General features: G+C 41.8%; 1 protein-coding gene across 2 annotated transcripts; it reads right to left on the bottom strand.

Moving 5' to 3' along the window:
- Positions 1-4,025: 4,025 nt before the first annotated feature.
- On the bottom strand, positions 4,026-8,629 carry SELENOK (selenoprotein K). 2 transcript variants are annotated; one of them, XM_073351545.1, is made up of 4 exons: positions 8,521-8,629; positions 6,034-6,124; positions 4,972-5,052; positions 4,026-4,122 (listed from the first exon to the last, which is right to left on the bottom strand). In XM_073351545.1, the coding sequence occupies exons 1-4, from the start codon at positions 8,537-8,539 to the stop codon at positions 4,026-4,028; spliced, it is 288 nt and encodes a 95-aa protein (XP_073207646.1). In that variant the 5' UTR covers positions 8,540-8,629. The 2 variants fall into 2 exon arrangements, with proteins under 2 accessions (XP_073207646.1, XP_073207648.1); XM_073351547.1 differs by having other exon boundaries at positions 4,035-4,122.
- Positions 8,630-12,462: the final 3,833 nt, after the last annotated feature.

Raw genomic sequence — 12,462 nt, 5'->3', positions numbered from 1 at the left:
TGATGTGTGAAAAGGAAACAGTATAAAACGTTGCATGACAAAAGGTCTCAAAAATAGTATAAGGTTGAAAAGGTAACATTGTTAGACTACATAATATATAGTCTAACAGAAATATAAGAAATGGAAAGGAAAATGCTGTCAGTTTCTGTTAAGATACAATATTAGATATGAAATGTGCCAAGAAATACCCCTTCTTAAAGCTTGTCCCTTGTGTGATCTTCTATACCAAATGCTAAAAAGTGGCATGTGAATGAATTTTCTTTGGTCATGAACATACTTACTGTATTATCAATAGAATTATTTTAATGGTTCTTACTAACCAAGGATGAAGAGAGTCAATGTTTTGCAAAGCCAAATATATTTGCTTATTACTCTGCCACTACAATAAAATATTCACAAACTATACAAAAAGGCTTTGAGACAGACAGTAAATAACATGTGCATTTAATAACACTGCACTTCAGTTACACTGGATCCCGGAAGAAGGAATTCCCAGCACAACTTCATTATCTGCTTAATTGCAGAGCAGTTTCCATTAGGCATACACATTCACAACATTCCCACTCGTTTGGTCCATCATCTAATGCTTCTTCCCTTTAGTCTTGCAAATGTGTAAGTCCAGTTGCCTGTCCTAAGAAGCAGGCATTTACCTACAAATAAATGGTAAAATAAGTTTTGTTTGCCCTACTATTTTACATTTATATTACATAAAGCACCCATTTTAAACAAAGGAAATAGCAATTCATAGATCTAAAGGCTAAGTACAGCATGTGACATTCTGTGCCTTGCAGGAGTGCCCTGTAATCCTCATATTCCTCATTTCTATAGAACTGTGATCTTACATATAAAGTGGGCCATGTGAGGTATCAGGGGAAAGATTATGATCTGCTGAAAGTCATTTTTCTAATCATAATCATTAATGTATATGTAGTTATGAGAATTGCGTTGTACGGTTGTCACTAAAACATGATGTGAGTTGGGGAATCAGCCAGATATTAGCTCCCCAGAGACAACAGCAAGGAAAGTAATCAATGTCCGGGCGGGGTGTCAAACAACCCATCCACAGCCATTGTGCAGCAAGGGAGTTACAATTCAATGACTCCCCTGCATAAGGCCACACCAGGGGAATTGCTCAACCTTGCTTGGGGACTCAGGGCTTGTCTACACTGGCACTTTACAGCGCTGCGACTTTCTCGCTCAGGGGTGTGAAAAAACACCCCCGTGAGCACCGCTAGTTTCAGTGCTGTAAAGTGCCAGTGTAGACAGTGCACCAGCACTGGTAGCTATTCTCCTCGTGGAAGTGTTTTGTTTTGTTTTTTTAATAGCACTGGGAGAGCTCTCTCCGAGCGCTATGCCGCGACTACACAGCCACGTTAAAGCGCTGCCGCGGCCAGTGCTTTAACATTGCTAGTGAAGACATGCCCTTAGCAATGCCCACCAGAAATGCCTGGACTTGTGTTCTCCAAGCACATCGACTAAGGGTATAAAACAGAACACAGTGGCCACACGCTTGGCCTTTCTCCTGCCCCCACCTATGCTGCAAGCAATAAGGACATTGAGAAGACTTAAGAGTCCAAGAGAGGAGAGAGCAGCCCAGGTTTCAAGGGTGAATCCTGTGTACTATGAACTGCAATATCCAGTGGGGTGAGAAAAACTGCTTAACCTAGATGTTGTGCAGTCTAATAGGGTTGAGAGTTTAGACTGCATGCTTATATTTTCTTTTCTTTTGGTAACTAACTCTGACTTTTTGCCTATCACTTATAATCACTTAAAATCTATCTTTTATAGTCAATACATTTGTTTAACTGTTTATCTTTACCAGTGAATTTGTATAAAGTGTGTGGCAAAACTGCTCAGGTTTGCAAAGCCTGGTGTTTATCCACTTTCTGTTGATGAAGTGATGAACCAATAAATAAATGTACACAGTGCTGGGAGCTGGGGGGGATTTGGCTGGTGCCTTTCTCTGTGTGATCATGACTGGCTGTGGGAGTATTCATGCAATCTAGCTGGGTGTGGAGCTCCACATGCCGTTGTGCTGAGTGATGATAGCGCCTGTAGGGGTTTGCTGCTTGTCACTAGCAAAGCATTATGAGACACAGCGCAGGCTGGGAAATGAAAGTGGCACAGCGGTCCTATAGTCCCAGGTTGCACCTTGGGAATCCCATCACACAGTGCTGTAGAAATTTTTTTTAAAATATAGCCACCATTTTTGAGGTATGCCAAAAAATGTTCAAGTTGTCTATGTCTGAGCATACCACACATTATTAATATAGTTCATGATGCTGTGGTACAAGAGAACTGTTTTTCACCTCTTCTCTAGTTGAAACAAAAAGAAATCCAAAAATTATATTTACCAAATGAAACAAGACAAAACTGAATAAACTTTATGTATCAAAGGGTCTAAAAAATGGAAATGCAGTTGTAAGAAAGACTTACATTTACTGTTTCTAGAACCAGAACTGTTTGCCATATTTAGTTTTTAAACAAGGAATTACTGGACATTTGGTTCATGTGTATCTATCTTCTCACGAAGAAAAAAATTTAAGATGATGTTCATTCATATTAAAAAATTGGCCATTAATAAATCCAACATAAATTGGCAAAATAAAGCCATTCAAAATATTACAGCTTAACTAGAAAAAACATTGTGTTGTATGTGTTAAATGGAAAAGAAACTTCTCACTCTTTAAAACCAATTACTTTTGAAAGTCTTCTATTAACCATGTACAGATTTGCTAATTACCAAATAAAAGCAGCACTACTCACAGGTCTTTACTTTTACGTAACATTCTACCATGGCTTTTTACAGTTGTGGTTGGTTTTTTTTTTTTTTTTTTAAATATTTTATTTCTTGAGAAAAGTTTCATTGTCCAATTGTTTTAAAATACCATAATATAACTGTGTAAATACAGGATTAGATCAGACATACAACAGCAAGATTAAATTTGATTTGCAAGTGTTTGTAACAGTCATATTGAATTAAGGTACCATTTTTCGCTATAGGATCATACAACCGTAGGTGGTTTGGGATAAAATTATATTAAGCCTTTAAAGTACTTTTTCTAACTATTTTTGTTATGCTATATTATAATTATGTGTACAAACTTACATGGTAATGTAATTATAATAAAAATTATTACAGGGTACAGAGATCATGCAGGGTTTTTATTCATATTAGGGAACAGGGTTTTAACTACCCAGCCAGAATATATCTTTTAAACAAGACTGTCACATCGGGCGGCCACTGTGGACCATGCAAACTGTTAAAAACATTTTAGCTGGAAACTGATTAAATTAAGTTTATGCATGCCTTCCTAAAACCAGTAAAAGCCTGAGGTTCGACAGAATAGGTACTGCACAGGCAGGAGTGGAAGCGTCCCTCAGTGCCCCACCACTGTGCTTCAGCCCTGCTATGGGCAGGCAACTTTTAGTGATCAGAGGAGAGTTTAGTCTCTATTGCCCAATCAATCCTCCATCCCTTTGCTGAGACAGCCTATAAAGTTGGTAATCAGTGCTAACTGTTGGGGTGGTGATGTGAAGTGGATGCTTGGCTAAGGCGATACAGATGAAATGCATTTGATCTCTCACAGACCACCAGATATCCATTAGATAGTGGGAAGCTTCACTCCCTTGTTGATCTGCATGGGACTGAAATCATGAATCAAAAAGGTATAAAGCTCTATTTTACATTTCCAATCGCACCCCAGCAAATCTAATTATATTATGTATCTCTCTATCTCTCGTTGCCTAGAGAAAGATATATCAAAAATCTGTAAGGAATTCTTGTGGAAGTTTCTGAACCACAAGTATAATAAGAAGTCTATAAATATACTCCTTTTTGTTTATCATGTAGTTTTCTGATTCCCTTGACTTTTCTTTCATTTATTTTTAATAACTTTTGCAAGAGCAGGGTAAAATTACCCATTATTCTTTTATTATTATGAATTCTACCTGTAAGTTTAATTCTTATTAAGACTTCCATTGCTTTTGAAGTAAGTTCTAAGCATGATATAACAAACTGTAAGTTACCTTCCTCATCCTCCTCCAGCCATGGGTGGTGGACTGGGACCTCCACCGCCGTGATTTATCCGACCCATCCTACGACGAGGATTTCCTGGAGGCCTAATTAGAGAGTGGGGAAAACTTCGGTAAATATTGTCCATCACTATGCAACCATGACAATGGTCTCCATCAGGTGCAAATACACTGTTCCTAAGTTCCCATTACAACATCTTTCCCCTTTTTTGTACTGCAAGTGCCTGACTGCTAAAAACAAAGAGCCGAATTGACCCCTTCCATGTGAAAAGCCGCAGGAGGAAGCTTCTGACAAGAAAATCTCCATAAGGATTCCCTTGTGAAGACTGCTCCTAACTACCCCTTCCCCTCAGAAGTAAAGTTTCCCTCAAATTGGCAGATATCAGGGGATGCATAAGAGGCTAGGACCATTCATGAAGAGATCCTGACTCCTATCCTGTGACAGAGACTGCTTATTGGTCCAGACTCTTCACAGTCTGCAAAAACCAACCAACCAAAAAAAAAAAAACAGACATAGGAAGGTATGTATCTTAGTATTATGGTCGCCTAAGCCCTCCATTCCACATGGAAGTGAGAAGTTATCTATGTGTAGGCTAAAGGTCTAACCCATGAATATATAATAAGAGAAAGATTTCAGCCAAATAAAACCAAGAAAAATGTAATACCTTCTACTACATACAATTGGAAAATGCTGTTAAATATGAATTAGGAGTTGTATTCTTGAATTTTAGGCTATGCAACAGATAAAGTAAAAGAAAATGATGATCTTGTATTATATAAAGTTACATATGTCTTAAATTTCTTGGTATGACTTCTCAATTTGTTCTTAGTTAAAGTAAAGCACCATGACTCTAAACAGTTTATGCTAAAACATTCTCCTAACATAAAAAAAATAAAATAATAATCTAAACATAGGAAGCTGAAGAAAAGCAATACCCTCTTCCATCATCATATCTTGAGTTTGAGGAAGATGTATAGCCTCTCCTTCTCAAATCTGGCTGAACAATGCTCTGGAAGCTAAAAATAAAGGAAACAAGAGTGATAGGAGTTGAATGCTAGAAATTAACAGTTTTTCAGCAATGCTGGAATATATGGCAAAACACTGGATGCAAAAGCAGTAACGGGTGTTCAATAATGGAAGTATTGTACATTAGCACCAGAAAGGATACTTGGTTTATACTATTTTTCAAGTTACTTGTTACTTCTGAATAAGAGGAGATCAGAAATTCTATTTCTAACTACTAGTTAATGGGTCAAAAATTGAGTAAAGAGTTTAAATAATTCTAAATTGATTTAAGATTGAAATAAACCTAAGTTGAATGCTAAGCATTATACAACATGTTCCATATGTACTTGCGTACATTCTAGCTTCTCTAACTGCAAGGTGTGCATAAAAGTCAAACCTGGAATTTAAACAGTGAAAAGCATAAGTGAAGTCTGCAGAAGTGTCATTCAGTCTTCTAATTTACCTGGAGTTGAGACAGAATCTAAACTTGATTTGCGCATGCATGAAGTAAATTGTGATTACCACTCTGCGGTTATTTTTATGCCAGCTAGAAGCTACTGACCTAGGCATTGCTGCCCCAAGGTTTGTTGATACACTTATTTGACTGAGTACTAGAAACAATTCCACCAAAACATACACCCTTCAATAACTATTTAGAGAATTAGAAGTAATCATGACTAAAATGATCAATATTTAGCTGACAGCAGCTACGATACATTAAAATCCAGCTGTAATGAGTTAGTATCAGTTTTCTCCCAGCTTTTTAGATTCATACAGAGTATTTTTTAAAGCCATCCATTCTGATGCATGAAATGGAACAGAAGAAAGACCTAACATGCTCAGGGAACTACTGTGGACATTTGCAACAAAGTAGTAGCTCTATAATATTGCTTTGCAAAATATGTATATTTGTGTGTTTGTTTCTCCAAGGCAAATTAATACTTGCTTCATTTAGTAACTTGACAATACTTAAGCATTATATGAATACTTACAATAAAACCACAAAATCTGCTATTCCCCAGAAGAAGTCGGTTATAAATGACAAACTCCAAGGAGCCCGACTCTGGGTATCCAACACTTGTCCTATAACATAAAGGATACAGTAAATACATTAAAATGCCATTCAGTGATACAAATCAATTCCATTGTATGGTACGTTAAATGAAAAAAAATATATTATTATTCATCAGCTACCAATGATATTTAAAAATATTACCAGCAAATATCACAAACAGTGAATCAGCAGATGTCAGAGAGAAAATACATTTTACAAATATTGCCACTGGCAAGTTTCTTTTCCTGTAGTTATATTACACCTTTGTAAAAATAAAACTGCACAAGCTGATTCACTTATATAAAGTGAACCACCACCATCAAAATTTGCACTGCATACAAGGTAAATTAACCATGAAGAACAATTCTGTGTTTATGTTTCAGATGTGGCAATATTTTTACTTAGAAAACCATTATCTGCTATCAAAATATATTTACCAAAGTTTCTATTATTTTCCTGGTCTGAGTTAGAGATAAGCCTGAGCTACACAATTTAGTTCCAGTTCTTAGCTTCCTCAAGATTGGTGGGGTTTAGATATCATGTGCAAATCTGGCTCCACCAAATTAAATAGCAAAACTCTTACTGACTTCAATCGGGCCAGCATTTCACCCCTGGAGTTTTGGTCCAGGCCAGTCTTTAGTCTAGACTAATGATTAACTGGCTACAAATGTACTACATAGGGGCTAATACGGGGTGGGCAAAGTACTGCCCGGGGCCCACATCCAGCCCTCCAGCCAATTTAAACTGACCCTCAAGCTCCTGCTGGGGAGCGGGGTCTAGGGCTTGCCCTAGTCCCACACTCCAGCCAGGGAGCGGGGTCTGAGGCCACTCTGCATGTGCATGTTGAGGCTCCAGGAAGCAGCTGCATGTCCCCATTCTGGCTCCTACACTTAGGGGCAGCCAGGGGGCTACGCATGCTGCCCCCACCCCAATCGCCACCCCCGCAGCTCCCATTGGTCAGGAACTGCAGCTAATGGGAGCTGCAGGGGCAGTGCCTGCAGACAGGGCAGCGCACAGAGACGCCTGGCTGCACCTTTGCATAGGAGCCAGGACACACCGCTGCTTCCAGGAGCTGCTTGAGGTAAGCACCGGCCAGAACCTGCACCCCGACCCCCTCCCACACCCCAACCCAACCCCCTGCCCCAGCCTGGAGCCCCCTCCCACACCCTGAACTCCTCATTTCTAGTCCCACCCCAGAGCCCTAACCCCCAACCCGAGCCCTGATCCCCCTCCCGCTCTCTGAACCCCTTGGTCTCAGCTTGGAGCACCCTTCTACACCTGAAATCCCTCACCCCAGAGCCCACACCTCCAACCAGAGCCTCCCGCCCCTGCACCGCAATCCCCTGCTCCAGCCCAGAGCCTCCTCCTGCACCAGGAAGTCCTCATTTCTGGCCACACCCCCAGTCAGAGCCCTCACCCCCTCCTACAGCCCAACCCCAGTTTTGTGAGCATTCATGGCACACCATACAGTTTTCATACCAAGACATGGCCCTGGCCAAAAAGTTTGCCCACCCTTGGGCTAATAACAAGTCTATTCCGTGACAGGCTCATAAAGTCTAACAAAGCGGTTTACTAAACATTAACCATTATAGAACAAAGGCTAACAGAAAGTTAGACATGAAGGGTTGAGGGCTAAGTTGAAAAGTTTCTAATACTTGATAGTGACTTTGCCATGCGACATTAGCAAGAAAAACGTTTATTATTGTCTCTAGACTTTGGGAGATTCGGATGCCTTTCAAATTAACATGGCTCAGGACAGGAAATACAGAATAGTAGGGCCAGATAAGTTTGTGAGAATCAGCTGAAGCAGGGTCTTGCCTATGGCCTCTGCTTCATAATTACGTGTGTCTACTTTAATAGTGACACAGTGAGGAAGAGACAGTGTCCCATCCAGGGCTTTGGAGCGGTGCTCCGGCTCCGCTCCAGGCAAAAACCTGCAGCGCCACTTGCTCCGCGCTCCAGCCCCGGGCTCCGCTCCAAAGCCCTGGCCGTCTGCAGGCACCTTTCCGTCTAGACAGAGAGCTAAGGTTGAGGTTTCACAGCCCATCGCTTTACACTCAATGGCAGGGAGATTTTTCAGGCAGGGGGCACAGCCGGGCACCAAACCTGAGGTGACTTGTGCTGCTGCTGGCAGCTCAGCCCCACTTCGATTCCCGGGCCCCCTTAGCCTGGTGTTCGCCTGCCGGCGGCCCCCGCGAGTGCGAGCCAGGCTCCGCCAGGCGGCAGCAGCCCAGGCCCCCCTGACAGCGCCGCACTTGGCACAGCAGCGGCGCCCGGGCTGTCCAGGCCCCCGAGGTGAGGAGAAGGCGCAGGGCTGCGGGCGGGTCCCGCTCCCGAGCGACCCGCCCTGCACCAGGGACCGAGCCCCTCGCCCCCACCCCACGCCGGCTTCCCGGCGCTTCAACCCCCCGCCCCCGCGCCTCACCGTTCGAAATGTAAACCATGGCCGCCCCTCCGCGCGCCGCTGTCGTGTCGCAAGTCGCTTCTTCCGGGCACGACGTCCTCCGGGGCGGCTACGGAGCATGCGCAGTAACTCTCGCCGAAGGCGCTGCTCTTCCTTGCCCTGACCCCTCCAAAAATAATAATCACAATAATAATAAGGGGGCGGGGGCGATTAAAGGGGGCAGAGGAGGAGGCCGGTCAAGGTGGGAGGTGGGTACAGTTGGCTCGGGCAGAGGAGGGGAAGGGGAGAGGCTAGAGGAGGAGAAGGGGAAACCCCAGGGTAGGGAAGGGCAGAAGGGATGAGAGTTTTTGCAAAAGGGGAGAGTGCTCCGTAGTGGTTGCCCAGATTGGGGGGGCAGAGACGGGTGTTTCTCTGTGGGCGGTCCACCTCAGCATCCCCTCCCCAGGGCTGTGAAAGGAACAGGGTGGTCCAAGACCTAGCCCAGGTATCTCCTCTTCATCTGAAAGGATGTACAGAGCGCCCAAGGGAGCCTTGATTCAGTGAAATCATTTACAAACACACTGTCCTAAACATTTTCATAATTATCATAGGTGTTTCTGGTGTTTAAAAGAATCCCTTGCCCGGGGGTGTTGGTGTAACTTGTCTGCGTATAGCCTCATAGCGGCTCTTATCTGCTGTTGAATGATGCTCCATTACCTGTACACCAGACTACATTATTTTCACTCCTAATGTATTTATTTTAACAACTGTATTTTTATTACTCTTATTGTCCTTGGCACGTGATCATTTACTTTGGCTAACAATGCATATGGATGTCATTGTGTTATGTAATTTATGGTTTGAATAGGATAGTAAAAATTGATGCTGCCAGCTAAACAATCACATCGCAGTGTTTTTATTATAACACTTTCTATCTTTATATGATTTTGCAATTTACACTTTTCATTTAAAATTTATATTTTCTTTCTTCTATAGCATAAGTTTATTTTTTGTCATCACATGACTTCAATATTATCTAATTCCTTGGGCTGTTGTCATGGCCTTTTTCATTCCCATTGATCCAGCAGTGATGACTGCTTTTCCTCACCTTTATTTTTCCTCTCTCTCCAGCAGGTTAGTACTTTTTCACATGTCACCACTTGTGTGTACAACTTACTCCCCAAATATTCACTAAGGGCACTGTAAGAGAGTGGCTTGCCCTGTGGGCTGGAGAGCATGAGGCTAAGCCAACTTGATTACACAATGATTCCACCTGAGCAGAGTCAGGCACATTTCCCACAAAGGGCAGAAGGTGGATGTGGTAGTGTGAATGAGAGCTAGACCTAAGTAAGGATAAAGCTTATCTGAGGAAATGAGATGGAGAGTGAGAGAAGCAAGCAGAAAGCTCAGACAGTAAGAAGTTCTTTAGACTAGGAGGTCAGGGAAAGGCCCTACCCAAACAAGGAAGAGACTAGTCAAAACTCTGGAGGTAGGAAAGCCTGGGAGAGACACTGGTTAAGCAAAGACCCACATGAAAACTTAAGAGGCTAGGTAGGAAGTGGCAGGGACAATTGCAGCCTGGGTAAAGGAACCGACCTAGCTGTTTGGTACAGGGCCCTGGGCTGGAGTGCAGAGTATATAATGGAACTGCTCCTAGCCCTAAGAAAGGGGGTATACAAGCTCACACCAAGGGTTATTGCCGCTAACAAGGGGGTTGTTGGCTGAGCTGACAACTGGCTGAGGAAGAGTCCCAGAGAGGTGCAAAGGATTTTTGTTTGTCTTTAAGAACACTTTTGGGGACTTTCAGTTTGGAGAGTTGTGATCCCAGAAGGGGTGGATTTAAGAGAGTGACTCTGTTGGTGGGCTAAGTTACTGGAAGAGGAAGAGTTACCATGGGCAGTGAAATAAGTGCGAAGCCAGCCTGGACATGAGTGGTGAGTGGACTTCATTACAGACACTATATTATCTTAAAAAGTAAAGGAGTACTTGTGGCACCTTAGAGACTAACAAATTTATTTATTTGTTATTTATTAGTCTCTAAGGTGCCACAAGTACTCCTTTTCTTTTTGCGAATACAGACTAACACAGCTGCTACTCTGAAACCTATATTATCTTGCTTGAATTTTTCCCAATGGTGAACTTTGGTTGGTGTGTACCTGTGTAAAGTTAAGCACTTGAGTTTTGGTTTTTATTTGTTCTTTTTTTTCCTGGATAAAGACCTTACTTTACAAGCTGATTCTGAAACCAGTGTTACTTCTACTAAAGAATTCCTGTACCTTACATGTTACTACATACCTACTGCAAGCAATGTGCATTTGGTTTTCCAGTTAATATGTAACTTTGTTTTCCTTTTACTGAAAAAAATCCTTCTTAAAAATGAATTACCTGATCCTGCAAACTCTTAAGCATATGCTGCTTCACTTGCAAGCTTGAAAAAATGTTATAGTAATGTATATTTAAAGATAATAGTCTGCAATGTTTCAAGGAACTCACAATAGAACTGGATAATTAATCATAATTAAAAATGAAAGTATTTATATATTACAGTGATATAGCTATATTTTTACGCTTTTAATATCTCATATTAATGCATAGAGTAAGTGTGAATGGATCCCTTGTGTGCTAAGGAAACATAAAACAAGCTTCTTGAGGATTTGGATGTCTTTTATACTTTGCATATAGTTTCAGCATGAAGGCATTTTGGATACATTTGATATTACAGAACTGTTAAATAAGAGGAATAAAATCAGCAAGTAACTGTGCATGAGTATGTTAATAGTCAATACTGACCTCACAAGGACTCCTCATTTTCTAAGACTTAGGCCCATGTTTAGCAAAATGCTTAATCACATGCCCAAGACAGAGGTATGTAATAGGGTATGAAGTTGTATGTAATACAGGGCATTACAAATCCCATAACATCACATATGTCTCTGATATGTAGTACACGTGTGCCATAATATGCAAGTGTATCTATGACATAGATATAGCTGTACGATATGGCAGGAACCCTTTGCTCCAAACTCCATTCCCAGCCAGTTTATGGAAAAGTACAGGTGCCAAAATGGAGTTCAATATCATGCTCTTGTTGAGTCATAGCAGCCGTTACTTACAAGCTGGCTGAAACGTTTACAGGAAAGCTAAGCTTGTCCATTGTCTTTGCTGATAGACCATCAGCACTGTCTAGCTTCTTCATTGTTATACCTGAAAGGCTTGCTGTGGGTGTTTTCTAGAGTAGCACATTTGGAATACAGATATATAGTCAATATTCATAACTTCAGGTACAAAAATGATACATTCATACAAATAGGATAATCATATTCAGCAAATCATAACTTTTCCTTAGACACCTCATAAGACATAACCATACCACTGTGAAGAATATAGGGTGCAGTGTCACATTCACCTTCTATACCAGGGCGGGGTGTGTGTCAATCAGTACCTCTACAACTGGCTGCTTTTCTCCGCTGCTGGTGGTCAGTTGCTGCCACTTTTGGATGCTCACTGCTGCATCTGTGATCCCATGTTCTGAGGTTCCACCACTTAGAAATTCAGAAATGTCTAGATTTCAGCTCTTAGTGACTTCACGGGGTAGCAGAGAACCTCACTGTCAGTACAGCTTCTGCATTCTTTCACTTTACCATTGTTCCTAGACCAGAACTAAGGCATAACCTTAGACCTGCTTCTCAGTGATGTCAGCTCTAGTAATCACTGAACAGAAACAATGACTCTCAATTGACTCTAATAAGCTCTGTCTTTAAATACTGGAGAGGGGAAGGTTAAAGGGCTCCATCTCTGCCATCTACCCCAGTGGAAACTCTTCCCCCTTTACTTCACTTACATTATGCAGGACACAGCAGGCAGCTGCAACTGTGGGGATATTTTTCTCCTTGAGATCCAATCTTTTGAAGGGCAGTGTTTACTCACATGACCAAAAGCACATTCATCTACCATTCTGCAGCTGGTGAGCAGACAGCTGAATCA

The sequence above is a fragment of the Lepidochelys kempii genome, chromosome 7 (assembly GCF_965140285.1).
Source record: "Lepidochelys kempii isolate rLepKem1 chromosome 7, rLepKem1.hap1, whole genome shotgun sequence".
Classification (NCBI taxonomy): domain Eukaryota; kingdom Metazoa; phylum Chordata; order Testudines; family Cheloniidae; genus Lepidochelys; species Lepidochelys kempii.
This window is presented reverse-complemented; position numbering and strand designations above follow the sequence as displayed.

Coding starts and splice junctions, on each gene's coding strand:
- SELENOK (XM_073351547.1), bottom strand. Junction 5,053..6,033: donor GCAGATTTTGTGGTTTTATT/GTAAGTATTCAT, acceptor CTTTATTTTTAG/CTTCCAGAGCATTGTTCAGC. Junction 4,123..4,971: donor AGATATGATGATGGAAGAGG/GTATTGCTTTTC, acceptor CTCTCTAATTAG/GCCTCCAGGAAATCCTCGTC.